This window comes from Danio rerio, chromosome 9, assembly GCF_049306965.1.
Source record: "Danio rerio strain Tuebingen ecotype United States chromosome 9, GRCz12tu, whole genome shotgun sequence".
NCBI lineage: Eukaryota > Metazoa > Chordata > Actinopteri > Cypriniformes > Danionidae > Danio > Danio rerio.
Window position 1 is genome coordinate 26,730,530 of NC_133184.1, and position 19,471 is coordinate 26,750,000.

The 19,471-nt window shown below is 33.8% G+C and overlaps 1 protein-coding gene across 11 annotated transcripts in view; it reads left to right on the top strand.

Moving 5' to 3' along the window:
• lrch1 (leucine-rich repeats and calponin homology (CH) domain containing 1) overlaps positions 1-19,471 on the top strand; it is a 74,034-nt gene that overhangs the window by 9,480 nt on the left and 45,083 nt on the right. For all 11 annotated transcript variants that reach the window (XR_012385368.1, XR_012385369.1, XR_012385370.1 and 8 more), the window contains exon 2: positions 17,350-17,494. Coding sequence is in view for 8 of the 11 variants with exons in the window: in XM_005167643.6 (XP_005167700.1) it covers positions 17,350-17,494 (145 nt within the window). In the remaining 3 variants the exon portion in view is untranslated. The remainder of the gene's footprint in view (positions 1-17,349; positions 17,495-19,471) is intronic.

The window sequence follows — 19,471 nt, forward strand, 5'->3', positions numbered from 1 at the left end:
TGACGGTAAATGAAAAATTGCTATTTTATCTGCTTGTTAAGTCATGACGTACCGGTGACAAACGTAATACTGTTTCCAGGTCCAAGCCGCTACTCATTTGAATTGGGAAAATATTTGTTTATGACCACTTTTTAGTTGTATTACACATTTAAGTGAATTTTATATAAAATCATCCAGTACACATCAGTCTCTGGACTTGCTGCTTCACAGACACCAATATTTAAAAAAAAATAATAAATCACTTTCTGGCCATTTGATATTAGGCAGTAAACATATATATTGCAATCATGATTTTGGAAAATGTCACATCCCTTTGTAAACGATTAATATTACCATTTGTCACCATTATTTACCATTTATTACATTTGAGTCTCCCCATAGAGTTTGATATGGCACTTAGACCCGGAAGCCGCTTCTTATGACACCATACTTAACATGGGATAGGCTGCTATGGGTAGGAACTATACTATCATCACGGCATAATAATCAAGGTGTCTTGCTTCTGTACTATGGCTGCAGCAGCACTAAACCCTACGCTTGCAACACTAGTTAGAAACTGCATAATATCTCAGTTTTCTTGTTATAAACACATGAAGTGACTTTAAAACATTCAGGCACAAATAAAAAAAAAAAACATTTGTAGCTTTTACAAAGATTTATTACATCTTATTTACATAGTGAAGAGTGTGAAGTGTTTTTTACATTGTCGATATTTGTGTCCAACTACCATTAAGACTTCCTTATTTTATTTATTGTTTCTTTTTAAATTGAGTTTATTGTTCAATTTAACTAGTGCACTCCCCTAAAAATCACCCATGCAACAATTCTGTAATAAAAAATTGGTTATAAATAATTATGCAAGTCATCTGGTGAAATATATTTAATATAACATATAATTGTAATAAAAAATTATTAACAGACAGTATCAAGACAACCACAAATTGTAATCTATAAAATGTGCTTCATGTGAAACGCTTTAAAGTGATGGCTGAGGATAGGGTTGCATGATATTGGAAAAATTACACATTACGATGTTTTTTTTATTCTGCTATATGAATACAATTTCACTAGATGAGTTGGAAAAATGTTGATTGGGAAGATTCTGTAAGGGAGAGCATAAAAAATAATAAACAATCTACAAGCACAGATAACTTTAATAAATAACAATATGCAAATTAAATAAACAGTGTTTTGTTTTCCAAAGAATCAAAATGTATTCACTTACAGTAATTGAATAATCAAACGTAAAATAATACTGCACAGTCTTTGTTTTATAAACAATTCAATAAAATTAATTGTTAATAATTTTTCAAAGCTGCAAACGGTACATTTTCCTATGTCTGAGTGCTTTTAAAACCCTTACACAGTCACAAAGCTCAACAAACACTTTCAAAATGATAAATTATAACCCAGACTCAACATTGCATATACTCAAGATGGGACAATTGTGAATGATCACATTGCAATATCGATGCTCAAACTATACATTGTGCAGGTCTAGTTGATGGTCACTCTTGACTTCCTTAGTCTTCTTTCCCTTTGTGGAAGCCAGTGGTGGCCAACAGTCTTTCTAACACAAGCATTCTTCAGAATATCTTCTTTTGTGTTCTACAGAAGAAAGGAGCACATACAGCTTTGGAAATGATGACAGAATTTAGTTACATTTTATTTGAAGGCATTATAATTACAGTGAAACTGCTCATTTAACTACTGAATAATATTAATTAATTATATGTACTTACTATATGGTTGAGGTTAGAATGTGGGTTAGGTTTAGGGTTAGTTACATGTAATTATGCATAATTCATTGTAATTACTATAGTAAGTGCATGGGGCCTGCATTACGACACCTTAACTTGACTTTACCTAGAATTTGTCTTCTGGAAGTGAACTACACCTTTAACAGAACCATTTGTCTGCAGTTGCAAGGAAATGAAGTTGAGTGACTTGTCATGACATGCAGGGATGCTTGTACTCATCTCAGCTTTTTAATCTAGTGCCAAACACACACACACGTACACAGGAGATCACTCAATGAGGAATCTGTTGCTTTATTTGTTTTTGTTGTCAAATGTTATTACAACCATGGCTTATAACTTAATTATCTTTTGATTAAGAAGAAATTAAGAATTTGCATTGCTGCTGTAAAATCAGACAGGTGCAGTTTTGTTAGGTACTTGATGTTTGTAAACACATTTTTAACATTTTGTATAAGCATTTTTACATGATCTCAGACTTTTGGGCTTCACTGTATTTCTTAATAAACAGGTCTGCACATTGTGTTTGGCAAACTAATCCATAGCCTTGCTTGACGTGACAGGTCAAGTCTTCAAAAACCACTTTTTGTGTACAGTATATTCTGCACGGCTGATAAAATGTCATGAATGTTATTTAGATGACCAATTTTGTTAGCCGAAACATTATATATATATTTTTTGAAATAGTAGAATGTTTTAAATACCCAAATAAAGCATTGCGAGATTTCTGTGCAAGCAGTGTGTGTGTTTCCCATGTTTCTCTTGGAGGAAATGGCCTTTTCTGCACATGTTATCATACAATGAGCCAGGGAGGAGACAACATCCTGCCTCTGTCTTAGAGAACAAACCTGTGTGTTATACTGGTATACAGTTAGAAAGATACACAAATTAAGCTAGGGGCATCTGATGAAGCATGAGAGAAAATCTTGAATCATCTGAACAGCATCACCAATTTTGTTTTTAAACCAGTGTAGACAGGCCCCATAAAAATATTTCAAAACACATTTCTGTAATAAACTGCTCTTCTAGCTTGGAATAGTAAATGGCCTTCTACTACCTACAGTACATAGAACCACCATCATTACCAGTCTATCTGCATTATATCTGTAATTATTTTGATTTTGAACAAAGTGTTTTTTTTTTTTAAAACAGCGATTAAAGCAAAATATTTATTTTAAAATACAATCTATTTTTTTAGCAGCAATTACTCCAGTTTTCAACATCTCATGACTCTCCAGAAATCATTCAGATATTTGGATTTGTTGCTGAAGAAGAACAGTATTGAAAACAATCATCCTGCTTCAAATGTTTGTGGAAAGCATTATGTTTTCATAATTGTGTTGGTGAATAAGTTGAAAAGAGCCATATTTGATTCATGAAAAAAATGATCAGTGTCTTTAACTTTTGATCACTTTTCTGCTTCTCTTTAACGGTGTGCAATAGGGTTGCATGATATTGAAAAAAACTGATATTTGCAATATTTTATTTGTCAGCAATACATATTGTGAAATCAGGGTCGAGGCAGTGGCGCAGTAGGTAGTGCTGTCGCCTGACAGCAAGAAGGTCGCTGGTTCGAACCTCTGCTCGGTTGGCGTTTCTGTGTGTAGTTTGCATGTTCTCCCTGCCTTCACGTTGGTTTCCTCTGGGTGATCCGGTTTCCCCCACAGTCCAAAGACATGCGGTACAGGTGAATTGGGTTGGCTAAATTGTCCGTAGTGTATGAGTGTGTGTGTGTGAATGTGTGTGTGGATGTTTCGCAGTGATGGGTTGTGGCTGGAAGGGCATCCTCTGTATAAAACATATGGTAGATAAGTTGGTGGTTCATTCCGCTGTGGCGACCCCGGACTAATAAAGGGATTAAGCCGACAAGAAAATGAATGAATGAATGATATTGCGATATCAAGTATATTTTCACCTGTAGAAATGATCGTCTTTATTAGGAAAGAATTGATAAGTTTAGATTGATTGGATGAGTTGGAGTTTGGAGTGCATCTGCGTAAAATATAATAAACCAATCGCAAGCATTGATAAACATAGTGGAGCAAAGATAGAACTGAAATAAACAGTATTTGATGGTACTTTGCATGTCTGGCTTTGTCATAGGCAAAAATGTGAATGATGTAAATGTAAATAACACTGTATAGCCTTCATTGTACACTGAAAAGATTATTCATTGGACCTACAGATTTTTTTTGTGGTTGCAAACAATTTATATGGGCTGAATTTGAACAAAGAAATTAAATTGAACATTACTAAATTTGTACAAATTATTAAGTTAACTTAATCAATTTGTATTAAGACTACAAGAAGGAATTGTGCATAACAAAGTATTTTTGACAGTGTATAATCCTGACTCGACGTTGCAAATTCTGCGACGTGACTATTGCAGATGCCCACATTGCAATATTGATGCTAAAAAACGATATATTGTGCAGCCCTAGTGCGCAAATATATCCATTATAAAATCCATAATATCCAAATCCTCCTTGGATTGGTGATCTGGTTGAATATAAGGTAGAATGTACAGTACAGACGGCAGCTGTTTGTGTCCTTGAGACTGTGAAATTACCCAGATTCATCTGCCCTACATACACTCTGAGACACTCATTTGATCAGAGCTCCACCCAGACACCAGAAAGAGGGTCAAAGTGTGTGTGTGTGTACCGATGAAGGCAATATGCTTGTAATCTATACTATAGTAATGGATTATTTTCTTAATCTGTGAGTTAATCTTTAAATATGTTTATAGCTTTGCTGTTCATTAGTTTATTTCATTGGCAAAATCAATTAAATGTATAGAAAACTCGTCTGGCAAAGCAATTTGAAAAAAGGTTTATGGAAGAACTAAAGCAGTTGTCCTGAACTTAAAGGATTACTTGCTGTGTTACAAAACTTCTTACTCGTTCACTTATTCACTAGCCCCTATATAGTGCTTGGCTGTGCTGTAAAACCCAACAGTGAAAATGACTGAATGAAACAAGTTAGTTTAACTTAAAATTTAAAAAAAAATGCTTTAACTTAATGAAAAAGAGTTTTGGTAACTCATAAAATGATTATATTAATCAGAATTAAAACCTAACGAGTTATAAAATAATTCAGTACATTTGTTAACTTTTATGCTAAAAGCAATACCAAACCATTTGAGTAGCTACTGTATATAGTTGTTTGGACTTCATTTGTTCTATTAACTTAACTCATTCTGATTTGATAACTGAACTTGCATGTAAAATATTTACATTTCTAATACTGTAAATGTCTGACGATATCAACACAATTAATAAATGTGTGCATGACTCAATATAAATGTAAGTTTACAGTACTCAAACCATGTTGTTTCAAAACTTAAATGGTTTGCCCCAATTAGTTTCCTCAAACAGTTTGAGTTAAATTAACTTATCGGTTTTACATTGTATGAGCAAAGAATGAACTTAAATCAGTGAAGCTACCTGTTTTTCAATTGTATGTCACTGTTTATTTGTCACATTTTTGTATTTGACTCTAAAGAGAACAAAATGCATGCTTGGCATATTTCATTCATTCATTTATTTTCTTTTCGACTTTTATTAATCCGGGGTCGCCAAAGCGGAATGAACCACCAACTTATCTAGCATGTTTTTACGCAGCCAATGACCTTCCAGCCGCAACCCATCACTGGGAAACATCCACACACACTCATTCACACACATACACTACGGACAATTTAGCTTACCCAATTCACCTGTACCGCATGTCTTGGGAAACTGGAGCACCCGGAGGAAACCCATGTGAACGCAGGGAGAACATGCAAACTCCACACAGAAACGCCAACTGACCCAGCCGAGGCTCGAACCAGCAACTTCTTGCTATGAGGTGACAGCATTACCTACTGCCCACTGCGTCACCCTTGGCATATTTATTTCCTTTAAAAATTATAAATAAAAAAATATATACATACAACCAAAAACATTATTGATTGTCATATCTGGTTATTCATAAAAAAAGAAAACAAAGCATAGCATAAAAATATAATCTAAATCAATTAAAAACTATTTAAAAATATACAGTAAAAATGTGTAAATATTATTATAACATAAACCTGCTGTAAAATTTGAATATGCCTCTGCCTTCTTTTTCTTTTACTCTCTATCACCATCTATAAAAAAAGCCGTATAAAAAGTCTGACAGCTGTAATAGTGGAAATGAAGCAGTTTCAGATACAGCTATGAGAAACGTCCAGACCAGTGTGTTTGGGCAGGTTTGAATTATAATCTGCAGGACGTTCACCCTGCAAGAGCAGAACTGGACTCAAAAATGTTCAGAATCATTCTACAGATTACTCATCTGTCATACATCTAATATTAGTAGAATTTAGAACAGTATGTTGAGAGGCATTCAATAATTCATGTTATGGAGTAAGTAATGGTTTGTGTGGGTGCATTCTTTATATATATATATATATATATATATATATATATATATATATATATATATATATATATATATATATATATATATATATATATATATGTGTGTGTGTGTGTGTGTGTGTGTGTGTGTGTGTGTGTGTGTGTGTGGGGTATAGGAACAGATGGACTGTGCTTGCTAATCAGGTCAGCAGCCCTATGGTTGAGTAAGTCAGACTTTCTCAGCTTACATTAAAAATCCATTGATTTGACAATATTAATCAACTATATAATTTACAGATTTTAAAATCAATTTATAAAGTCCAATTGCACATGTAATTATTATTTCATTACTTAGCCTAAATACCAGCCAGATCTCATGTGAAAACATAAGTATTTTAGGTTATGTCACTTTAATGGCTAATTAGTATGATTTCGTATGAGTTCAGTTGTATAAAAATGTAAGATTTTAGAAAGGAGGTGTGGCACCCAACCTCACCCCTAAAACCAAACGTCATTGGATGATGAGCAAATCATACTAAATTGTACGAATTAGATTGTATGTATTTATAAGAATTAGCCACTAAATCAAAAAGTTACCAATTGCTGTAAGATTGCGTTGGAAATATCATTATCATTCAAATTACATCAGCTGTAAATTAATTCAACCTACACGTTCACCTTTAAATCATATTTTTGATGTACCACAAATTAGCAATGTGAAATACAAGTCAAACAGAATTCTTAAAATATGATATTGAATCATTGCCAGAGCAAATTTGGGTTAGCAGTTGGGTTTTTACATGAGACTCAGCTTGCAATTTATTCGAATAAATTTAATGTTAGCAGTTTGCTAAGCTAACTCAAGCAGAGAGAAAGCCTTTTGAAAATTATTGGTGCACTGTCAACGAAGAAATTAATTTATTGCATAATCCTGTTGTGTACACATACACACACGCTCATACAAATTCCAGCAGTTTACTTGGATTGCTTTTACATTCTAGAACCTAATAGGGTATATGCCCGAGCATGCTAACAGGACTTTTAATTTGCCAGTAACCTGGGTTAATCGCTTCTGGTCAACTGTATGCCAAAGCACCCGGTGCGTTTAAGGTCTGTTTTCTTTAAAAATCAGTGATCTCCACTGGCTGAGTGATAACTGATATAAAGTAGATCTCAGATTGTACAAGAAGCTCTGCGTTAAATTACATTTCCCCGCCATATCTTTATAATATAAGCATTTATTTTACCCCAGTATATTCAATGGAGCTTCTGCGCTAGCCTGCCGATTCTGACGGGCGCATGCGAGTAAACGGCTTTTTGTCTCGTTTTAAGCTTGAGCAACTAAATGAATGACAAATTCTGTTTAACTGATTGTATTTTGATGACATTACAACATCAATGCTGTAAAAGGAATCATATTAAATAAAAAAATAAAAAATAAAAAAACTGAAAATAACAGGTCACCTGAAGTTTACCAGTATGGGAAGAACACTAGCTCGGCATATACCCTTTTAACTCAGAAAAAAGGCATAATTTACAGAAATCCCTCATTTTGTTTAGGGAACCAAAACCACTTTCATAATGCCCAAACTACTGTTTGTGTGGTGCAAGAAATCATAGGAAAACAAGTTTTTACTAATATTTGTTTTCAGATCTTGTTAGAAATAAAGAACAATGCACTTCAACAAACTAATTAAGAATAATTAAATAAATAGAAAAGATTTCGAATAGAAATTAGACCAGAATATCATGACCCACACCTGCCTACTTAAGCAACGTTCACTTCATTAGCCAAGTCCAAAAAACAAGCCCAACGTATTTGTGTATAAGTCATGGCATCTCTGTTAACTCGCTTGTGAAACACTGCCAAACATAAACAAAACACTACAACTTTTAGGATGTTGTTTAATTTAAAGTAACTAAAGATAAAAAATTGGTGTATAATATTATGATGGTATGTAAATTATCATATCATTCATTTTCATCTACTTTTCGGCGCCGGTTTACCGGGGTAGCACGCAGTCTTAGGAGAGAAAACCAGACTTCCCTCTCCCCAGACACTTCCTCCAGCACCTCTGGGAGGATTCTGAGGTGTTCCCAGGCCAGCCGAGAGACATAGTCCCTCCAGTGTGTCCAGGGTCTTCCCCATGGCCTCCTCCCGGTGGGACATGCCTGGACCATCTCCCTAGCTTGGTATCCAGGAGGCATCCGAAACAGATGCCCAAGCCACCTCAGCTGACTTCTCTCAATGTGAAGCAGTGGCTCTACTCCGAGCTCCTCCCAGGTGACAGAGCTCCTCACCCTATCCATAAGGTTGTACCCTGCCACGCTGCGAAGGAAACTCATTTCGGCTGCTTGTATCCGAGATCTTGTCCTTTCGTCATGACCATTGGCGATTGTAGGAACGTACATTGACTGGTAAATTGAGAGCTTTGCCTTTCGGCCCAGTTCCTTCTTTACCACAACGGACTAGCAGATCGACCGCATTACTGCAGCTGCTGCACCAACATGTAAATCTCACGGTCCATCATTTTTTCACTTGTGAACAAAACCCCAAGTTTTGATCTCCTCCACTTGTTGTAAAGACTTTCCTCCAACCTGGAGATGGCAAACCACCTTTTTTGGTGGAGCACCATGGCTTTAGACTTGGAGGTGCTGATTCTCATCCCAGCCGCATCTCACTCGTCAGCAAACCGCACCAGTGCATGCTGAAAGTCCATGTTTGATGAAGCCAACAGTACATCGTCTGCGAATAACAGATGTTGTTCTGTTGGCTTCATCGTTATCATTGTCAATTATTCATTATTATTGTCAGTTTAGGGTGCACTTACTCACACAAAGTTATAATCTATGGAATTCACTTCCGTATTTAAATCTATTTGTCACTCCTGGAACTTTACAATGTGTGTGTGGCCTACTTCCATGATAATCAATATGCATGAATGAAAGCAGGGCTGTAATTTCCTCTTCGTATTGCTTTGGTCCAAGGCTCAACTGTGAGCTATGATGGTCTGTTTTTTCTTTTTCTTGTTCTTATTACATCAGGAGACACAAACATACACACTCCACCAGTCTAGTATGAATCAGGGTTCCGCTGCCTGTCAGAGAAACAGTTTGCTTATTCAACAGAACTCAAAGAGCGCACTTACACACTCCCCATCACACTGAGAGTGGGCACATAGAGGAATGCTGAGAGTGGCACAAACACACAGGCACAAATGCAGCTCTCTGCTTCTACATGCATTTAGCTGTTAGTTGTGCACATTTGGTAAACATTACAGTCAGAAGCATCTGTTTGATTGTGTACTATAAATACACGCTCACGCATTTAGCTCATGATTTGAGCTTTAAGCCGCAGGATGAGGCCACACCCAGAGCGACATAATGACAGGCTGTGTTTCTGCATCTTTTTCTCACTTCACAGACACTCTGAGGAGAGGACAGGGGTGAAAGAATGAGGAATAAGAGCTCAAATGAAGGAAGAAGAGATGTAATTAGGTGAATGAATACTTCAGGCAGAATTACATCATGTCTGTTCGTCAGATCATCATGTGGGGATCTTATTTTGCATTGTTGCGTTTGGCTATTTCAAAATCTTACCTCAAGCTGAAAACTTTAAGGTAGAGAATTTATTGTTGCGTGATTTCTATATGTATTTACTGCATACAAGTTTTTCATTCTTTTACAAAAAATGTAAAATGCTACAGATAAAATAAGTTAATATTAAGATATTCGCACTACTGGTCAAAAGTCTTGGGTCAGTTTTTTTAAAAGATTTTTTTTAAAGAAAATCTTTTTGTTCATCATGCGGCATTTATTAAATATTTTAAAAAAAGTTTGAAATTGTTAAATACTTATTAAAATGTTAAAAAACGACTTTATTATTGTAAACCATTTCAAATTTAATTATTACTTCAGTCATTATTGAATTTATTACTATTACCATTAATAATAATAATATTTATAATATTAATAACAACCAGGGCTTGACATGAACTTTTTTGTTCACCAGCCACTGTGGCTAGTAGATTTCTAACATTATTAGCTATTCACCATTTTCACTAGCCACACTTTTCTTGTTGGGAAAATATTTTATATGCATAAATTTGACTTTAATTTGCTAAAATGACTTGATTTAGATATTGTGTTATGTCCACATGCCTTCTCATTCATTTTACTTCTTGTGTGTATTGTGTATTTGCTTGCTCAGTGTTCATAAGCAAATGGGTTGTCGCAATGCAGTCCGTTTTTATTTCACATGACTTTTCAGATGTTTTCTAAACCATAGGCTGACCAGTAGCTTTTGATGTAAATATACTGATGTTCTTAAAAACTAAATAAAATAGTTGTAAAAAAACAAAAAAAAACAAAAAAAAAAAAACAGCGTAGCAAAGGTATACCAGAAAATTGTAGTGGTTTTAAAACCTTGCCTTTTCCAAACTGCAGCAAACCTTGAAACCGGTTATCATCCCATGCCTAGTCATGATGCTTTTCAAAGTGCATGTTTTTGAAAATGATACAGGCTCTGCAAAAATGACAAAAACACATTTTTTTTTATTTTTATCATTGATTGTGAAGAACATATATTGGCAAAATTAACATATAACTGGTAGGGATGTAACCTGATTCACTTGACTTATGATTCGATACGATTCAGGATACTAATAACACGATTAACGATTTAGTCGCGATTTTATAACAAAATTATTTAAAATGAATTTAAGGTAAAGAGCCCTTTCATTTTTTTCTTAAATGCTGCACTTTTTTTTGTAAATACATATTTTCTGCCATAACTAAATTGCTATTTTAAAAACAAATTCCAAAAAAAAGAATACTACAAACTAAAGAAGTCTCAGCATAAACAAAACTAAACTGTGACTGTGCTTGGATTTTACATTAAAAAAAAGAAAATATCAGCATGTCTATGGAGATTGCGCCTGTAAACACAGCACCCCCTCTGTTAAAAAAAAAATTAATTGCTATTCGTTCAACATTTGCACCGGTTTGAATCGTCACATATTTGAATAGATTTTCAATTAACTTACTGTGAATCGTTACATCCCTAGTAACAATCGCAATACTTATTTGCTTTGTCCTGTTATGTTAGTGCATTCATTTAAAGTAAACTAACCCTCATTGGTGTGTGGTTGGAGTACAGGCTTCCAGTACAGACCTACATTTCCCAGAATCCTCTTGCATCACAGTGCTCCCCGAATGGCCCATGTGTTGACAGAGATTTCACATTCAGCCTCGTTCTTTTTGTTCTTCGCTCCTGTTCTTTCTCATGTGTCTACTGCCATATTATCCTTAAATAACCCCCACCCCACTGCTCACCCCACTCCCAAACCACACACACACACACACACACACACACCAGTATCCATGCTCTTAGAGAAAGAGGTGTTTTCATAGGGGTGTGTGTGAGCTTTATACCGTGGGTTAGTGCTATAATCCATGCCATCTGTGCCATATTCATGCCCGTTGTGCTCTCTGAACAGAACGAAGGGCCTCATCGCAGACCTCTGTCAGAGAGAGAGAGACGTTCAGCGAGAGACCAATCAGAGATGAGAGTGAAATCTGTTTGATTAAGATCAATAGGAGTCTTTAGTTCTTCAGGCTCTGTCCTGCAGCACATCATACAGGCATGTTTTCTTGTGTTTCCGGGTCTGTGTTTTGTCTGATGTCTCTCTTACTTTGTCCACATGGAGGGGAGATTCAGATACTTGGAGTGTATGTGTGTTTAAAAGCGATGTAATGTTATACAAGGTCTTACCTCAGTTTTTGATTTCACGATTTTGTAGGTTTTAAACAGGGGAGAAAACAATCAAACCACAAGGAATTAAATGAGTTTACTGAACAGTGTTCTTCTTTATATGAACTCATTCGGTTGAATTATTGTTCTTTTATTTTCATCTTCTCCATCTCCAATTGATAAGGGTCTATGTGGTGGAACTCATTCATTATGTGTATTTGTAATTTCCGGTGGAATGCAGTACATTAAGAAAAACATTAAACAAACACATCTAGGGCTGTGCGATTTGGGGAAAATATCTAATTGCGATTTCTTTTTTTGACAGATATTGTGATTTTGATGTGATTTGTGATTTAATTTTGTAGACAAGATTCAGCTTAATAGTCTGTATCATAGCTTCTTACTGCTAAAACACACAAAAATAACTGAATAGATTTTAACTTAAATATTTATTAAATTTTACCTTTCTGTAAACAAGTTGAACTTAAATAAGGGAGCGAGTTTAGCTTATTATACAAACAAAAAATACAGAACACTCAGCAAACTAATATGGCTTATATTGTCTAAAACAAAATAATTATTACAGATGCTACACAAAATATCATGGCGTTAAGCTCACAGCTGGGGTACTCCAAAATAGCTCAAATAGGTGCGAGACAGTATATCTCCTATCCGGCATTTTGATGTTTTTTTTTAAATCCCTCTTTGGTCACTGCATTATAAGACACCGTGTCTTTAGCAAGGTATAGTGCATTATGGCATTCGTTATTTACTGGGTAGGGTTGCACCTTCCGCACTTCTGGCTTTGTACTTACTTGCTAACTAAATAAACTACTACTGTCTACATTTTAGCTAACTGAATTACTAACTAAATACTAACTTAATATTTAAAACATGTTATTAAAGCAAACCGTAGTTATTAGGTCATAAGCTTTCCGTACAGTCATGCGTATAGTCGCATTGAATGACGTAATAACCGATGAGAATTATTTAAATTAAACTTTTGAAATTCTGCAACTAACGCATCTATATATAACTATCATATGAAAATGAAACAACATTATATTTTTATAGTACAATACATTACAGTCATTCACTACAGATAACGCACATACCTGCATCGCGAGCCTTGAATGCACGCAAAACACACATGAAGTTATCAAAACATTAAACTTTAATTTCTTGTGACTTTAAAACCAAAATATTTCCATATTACTGATGCTGTTTTTCTTTGATATGAATTCGTCTATTAATGCTTCTGAAGCGGCAGACACCATCATCCCACTCGTCTGCGCTTTCCTGTTTGTTTAGTTTTTTTGTGGTCATTTCGCATAGTTCATCTTCCCAATTCTGATTGGGCCATATGAAAGTGTGCTCACTCAGTTGGCTAGTTAGACTGGCGCCATGCAGACATTTGATCTCGGCGTGGGAAATTAAAAAATACATATCTCATATCGCAGCCTCTTGCGATTAGCTAATCGCACCATTTTAAATTGCGATTGCAATTCAATTTCGATTCTAATCTTTAATCAATTATATATGGAACTTCTACACCACCTGACCTTGAAAAAAACACTATATACTGTTAGAGTTTGTACTGATATGTTTTTTTTTCTCACTTGGCAACCTGTTTTAGATCACATAAAGATGGACCACTCAGTTATTTTAGAAGAGTAGAACCTTTTTTCTTGTTTTTTTATTATTTTCTTTTTTTGTTTAATTTTCTTTCCTTTTATATACAAAAGTAAAATTTGTTTTACCTAATATTATTATTTATTTGTATTTTATTTTAATATTATTCATATATTTTTAATAGAACCCAAATGTATGTATGTATGTGTGTTTTGTTTGTTTGTTGTCTAAAAAAGAGAAAGTAAAAAGCTATTTGTAGTGCATGTTTTCATATCTATGTTTAATAAAAACACTTTTGAGAAAAAAAAATCTACCCTGTAAATAATGCTGGGTTGCACACAATCGATTTGTGTTGGGGCAGCATGAAGGAGTTAAGTTAACTTGTTCGTTTTTACAAATTTAGACTGAACATAAAACAAAAACACATAAAAATTGTACTGAACATAAAACAAAAACACATAAAAATTGGACTGAACATAAAACAATTAAGTTGTCTAAAAAAAAAACCCAAGAATTGTATAATTTCAGCTCATTGAACATAGTTTAAAGAAAGAGCAAATTACATTTTTTTGATTGTAGAGGGAAACTAGAGATTTAAAATTATCTTCCATACTAACGTTTGATATATGCATGGTTGAAAACAACACTATATTCATTTACTGCAGATGCTGAACATTTTCGATATGAATATATCTGTATCTGTATACAGCCAGTGACTAATATTTTTCAGTAGAATGGTGTTATAACACTAGCACTGTATAAAATCTGTATATAGGTTTTTTTTTAAAACCTCGTTTTGTTGTCTGTTTGGATTAATAGGCTTATCTGCTGGCAGCAGATTTGACCTACAGGCCCAAAATCTTTGCATGATTGTTCATCCCTCTGTGTTTTGAATATTCTCCATTAAGCTGAGACTGACGAGGCTTTTGCTGGCTCAAACAGCTTTATAGTTTGTCCAATCACATTTTCCTTACAGTAAATGAATAATCTGTTTAATATTAATGAGTACTGGTTGCCCTTTGGCCATAATGTTTGCCTCCAGCACATCAGTTGTTGTGTCGGCTGCTCTGAAGACACATCTAGGTTACAGTATCTGCCATGTTTGCTCCAGTTTCTGAGATGAAGAGCTTTGAGGTGAAGAGCTTTGTGGGTTTTAACCATACTGAAAATGAAATTCCAACCATATACCACATCTATTCAGTAATAAATGTTGGTTAAGCCTGGTTTAGCCAGCTTTTTTAATATTCCTTTGTCATTTGTCTGCACATTTCTGGTGTTAATATTTAATTATCGTATACTTACTTTAAGCCATTTATTTTAATTATTATTTAGTACTTTTTTTTACTAATTTATTGTATAACTTATCATTCATTAACTCAATTCAGATTTTTTGTTATAATAATAATAATTGTTATTGTTGTTGTTAATTTTCGTATTTTATTTAATCAAAAAGGAATATAGACAGTTGAAGTCAGAATTATTAGCCCCCCTTTTTAATTTTCTTTTCTTTTTAAAATGTTTCCCAAATGATGTTTAACAGAACAAGACCATTTTTACAGTATGTCTGATAATATTTTTTTCTTCTAGAGAAAGTCTTATTTGTTTTATTTCTGCTAGAATAAAAGCAGTTTTATAATTTTTTAAGACCATTTTAAGGTCAAAATTATTAGTCCCTTTAAGCTATATATTTTCGATAATCTACAGAACAAACCATCTTCATACAACAACTTGCCTAATTACCCTAACCTGCCTAGTTAACCTAATTAACTTGTTACTTTCAGCTGTATCGAAGTGTCTTGAAAAATATCTAGTAAAATATTATATTCTGTCATCATGGCAAAGATAAACTTAATCAGTTATTAGAAATAAGTTATTAAAACTATTATGTTTAGAAATGTGTTGAAAAAATCTTAAACAGAAACAGAATGTTAAACAGTAATTGTTAAACAGAAATTGGGGGGAAAATAAACACGGGGGGCTAATAATTCAGGGGAGCTAATAATTCTGACTTCTACTGTATATATCCATCTTTTTCAGTATAATGTTTTACATGAAACTACCTATATTAAATTTTCAGTTTGTAATGGTCTATTAGTATTGGATGTAATATTATTGAATCTTAAAACAAAAGTTGTTATATTTAATTTGAAACAATTTTATATGCCACTGTGGTGAGCCCAGTTAAATTGCAGAAAGTAAAGGGGGTCGCACACTAGGTGCGTCACTCAGCGCCATGATGCGCCGTACACATGACAGTTAAAAGTATCAGACACCAGACGCGAACATTTGCATGTCATTTAAAATGAAACTATTCAGATGGCGATTTGTGGTTCGGCAGAAATAAAAATTCTATGTTTGGAATTCTTAAATGCATGGCGCTGAGTGGCACATCGTGCGACGATGCCGAGTGGCATATCTGGTGTGCGACCCCCTCAAGATTTTTTTTTTACTGATAAAAACATATAATATTACTTAAACTGTTTTAGTGATATTTTTAAATGGTAAAGGTTTGTTTCAAATGTATTATTTAATTAGCATTTAATTGCAATTTAACTACTATTTAAGTTTACTAATAGTATATTCTATTATTATTTCTATAAGTATTTTTTCATACATAAGGTGAAGTACTTCTTTTTTTTGTTTAAAGAAGGGTAAACATCGCACAGTATCACACATAATAGTAAAGGGTTCAGATCGGTTCATCATCACCAAAATTTTAATATACAGTATAGTTTGTTTGTGTGAGTGTGTGTTTAAACTTTGATCTTCTTATAGGGTTATCTTTTTTTAAACTATTAATGTTTGTATATTAATTTTTAAAAATCTTGTCTCAGTAAATTACACTTTTTCTGTTCAATTTATTTGACTGTATATACACTCAAGTATATCTGGGTCCCTCATTCTTGACGGGCTTGTTTAACACTGTGTGTGTGATTGTTGGACTGTCCTCTACTATTAACACTCCCACAGTCTCTCGTAGGCCTTTGAGTACGGTTTTCATGGAAACACTAATGTGCAGTGACAGCGTGGTATAGGTCAGTGGTAGAGCTGTCATTTTTTGTATCATTAAACACATATAATGCATACAGAGAGCTAGTAGTTCAGCCACACATTCACAATGCTGCACATTTTCTTTTATGCTATTCATTTCATAAAAAATATTGCCTGAAATATCAGCAAAGCATGCATCACTTTGATGAAATGATCTGGTGGTTAAATCCCTATACACATTTGTAAAATCATGTCACCATCTAAACAATGACATCAACTTTAGGCACATGGAGTACTAACTGTGCTTGGGCACTACCAATTATGGCTTTTGAACTGAAGTGTGTGTGAGTGTGTGTGTGTGTGTGCATGGTATTATAAAGAGATGGTGAACTATGACGACATTGTTGATGTTTCCATATTTCAAAAGGCTTTTAAATCATACAGAATAAGATTTTTTTAGGAAAGTAAAACTGCACACAATTTGCTCTAAAGGGCAATGTTAGGTGTAGACTAATATAACACACAGTTTACACAGCATAAAAACATTTTAAACCAGTGGAATGTCCCCACAATTTACAAAAAACAAAGCTCATTTGTTCAGGAAAGGGTTCTTAACCTTGGTATCCCCTCTTTCATAAACTCATGATTGTTTTTGCTAACCTTCCCCTCATTGATGTCAGTAAGTTCTGCAAGCGCCTTCCTGTGTTCAGTTACGGTACTACAATAACAAATGCTACTAAGTGTAATGCAAACCAATGCACATAACTGTAACGACCTATTTAAATGATTTTTTAAAGGGCTATATTAAACGGAACTGTCTTTTTTCTTTCAGATCTGTCGAAGAATCGCTTAATTGACGTCCCATCAGAGGTGTGTCATCTGGTTTCCCTGGAAACGCTGAACCTTTATCACAACTGCATAAAAAGCATTCCTGACACCATCATCAGCCTTCAGTCGCTCACCTGCTTAAACATCAGGTGAACTGGCACTTACACTCCGAAAGATGAATTATGTTTGCCTCTGGTATTAAGATGTAACTTTATGCTAAATACAAGTGCAAAGAGGGTTTGAGATAAGTTTGAGCTGTCCACTTTCAGACATGGGTAAAAATTAATATGATTGGATTGGTTACATGGTGTTGATGCTTGTGTGGTCGAATGCAGTCAAACAGCTACAAAAGATCACCTACTCTTGGACTACTGACCTTATGCTGAGGAGATGTTTTGTGAGAAAATGTACCAAAACAAGGTTTTCAAATGGTAGTTGGTATCCAGATTGATTTTATTAAGGTAAAGTTGGTTTTACATTCACACATTCGGACTTTCTCCTTCTTAACAATATTTTCAGCAAAGCAAGCCAAATCTAAATGCCAGTGATTATTAAAGTACAACATAGTTCAGTCAAATAAACAGTGCTAATGTTGTTTCCAGTCATATTTACATGTGATTTCAGATGGAATATTCAAAGTACCATGATAAACAATGCAGGGAGCATGTCAGAAGTTGTCAATGAAAGAATGGGGATATATAAAACCAACTTTACCTCAATCGACATATTCACTGTTTACCAGACATGCTTTCATACACAGTAAAGTTGGTTCTATATTAGAAAATAATTATATTTGATATAAAACCAACTTTACCTCAACATTGATTTTCTGCTCACTTGCTATGGGTTAATTTTTCCTAGAATACTCATGTGTTGCACATAGTGGTCCTGTGAGTAAAGTAAAAGGGACGGGTCTCAATGTAATCTAATCACAAGTGGTCTCAAGAAATGCAAGTGCACATATCATGCTAATTATTAGCAATTGTATGCTAATATGAGTTGGAAATAAGGCTTGCGTAATGCTGGTTGACAGCAGAATATTCTGCATGCTGGAACAAGCATAGGATGCTGGAAAGTGGGAGTGTCTGTGTGTGGACCAGCATCACCTGCTCAGTTTTTATCAGCCCACCAGCTAGACAGGACTATAAAAGCTCTAACATGCATAAAGCAAAGACTTTAAACTGAATAATGCTGGTATTGTACAATTACAGTACAGTATTGTAATGATACTGTAGGAAACTCAATGCAATATGATGGTTTTACCTTATAGAGGAAAGCTCAGGTTGACAAAATGAAATAAGATCTCCCTCTTTACTCGTTATTGTTATTAGTCTCATTATTACACTCATTATAATTATTAATATTATTAGACTTCAAACATTTTTTACAAATTAAAAAAATGCTAACTAATAACATTTAATCACAACATGCCTAATAAAACACAGAGCAAGTAAGCAATAAATAAATACGTAAATAATTAAGAGACAACATTGTAGCATGCAATATTAATTTTCATAGAATATCTTGTCTTACACAATCAAAAGTGGTCAAAATTTAAATTAATAAATAAATATACAAGAGAAATTTAAATACATATTTAATAGATTAAAACAGATAGCGAAGACATAAGGATTATTATTTTATTATTAATTTTATTATAATTTATTATTATTATTATTTTAATTATAATGATTTAATAAAATAATCATAATGATTCAAATGATCAATGTTTCAAATGCAATAGAATCCTGAAATAAATTGCAGTTTATTTACATTATAGTTATATATATTATAGTTAATTTAATAATATTTTATAACAGTTTCAACAAAAATATTATGCAGCAAAATCATTGTTTATGGTTGTTTTCAACATCAATAATAAAAAAGGCTTCTTGAGCACCGAATCTACCTATTATAATGTTTTCTAAAGGATCACATGACATTAAAGATTGGTGGAATGGTGCTGAATACTAAGCATTGACAAAACAATAATGCATGTAATTTTAAAATATATTTACAGTTCATTTAAAGTGTAATATTATTTCATAAGATTGTTGTCTGTAATGCATTTTTAACCAAATACATTAATCAGATTGTTGAGCATAAGACACCTCTTCAAAATTTTC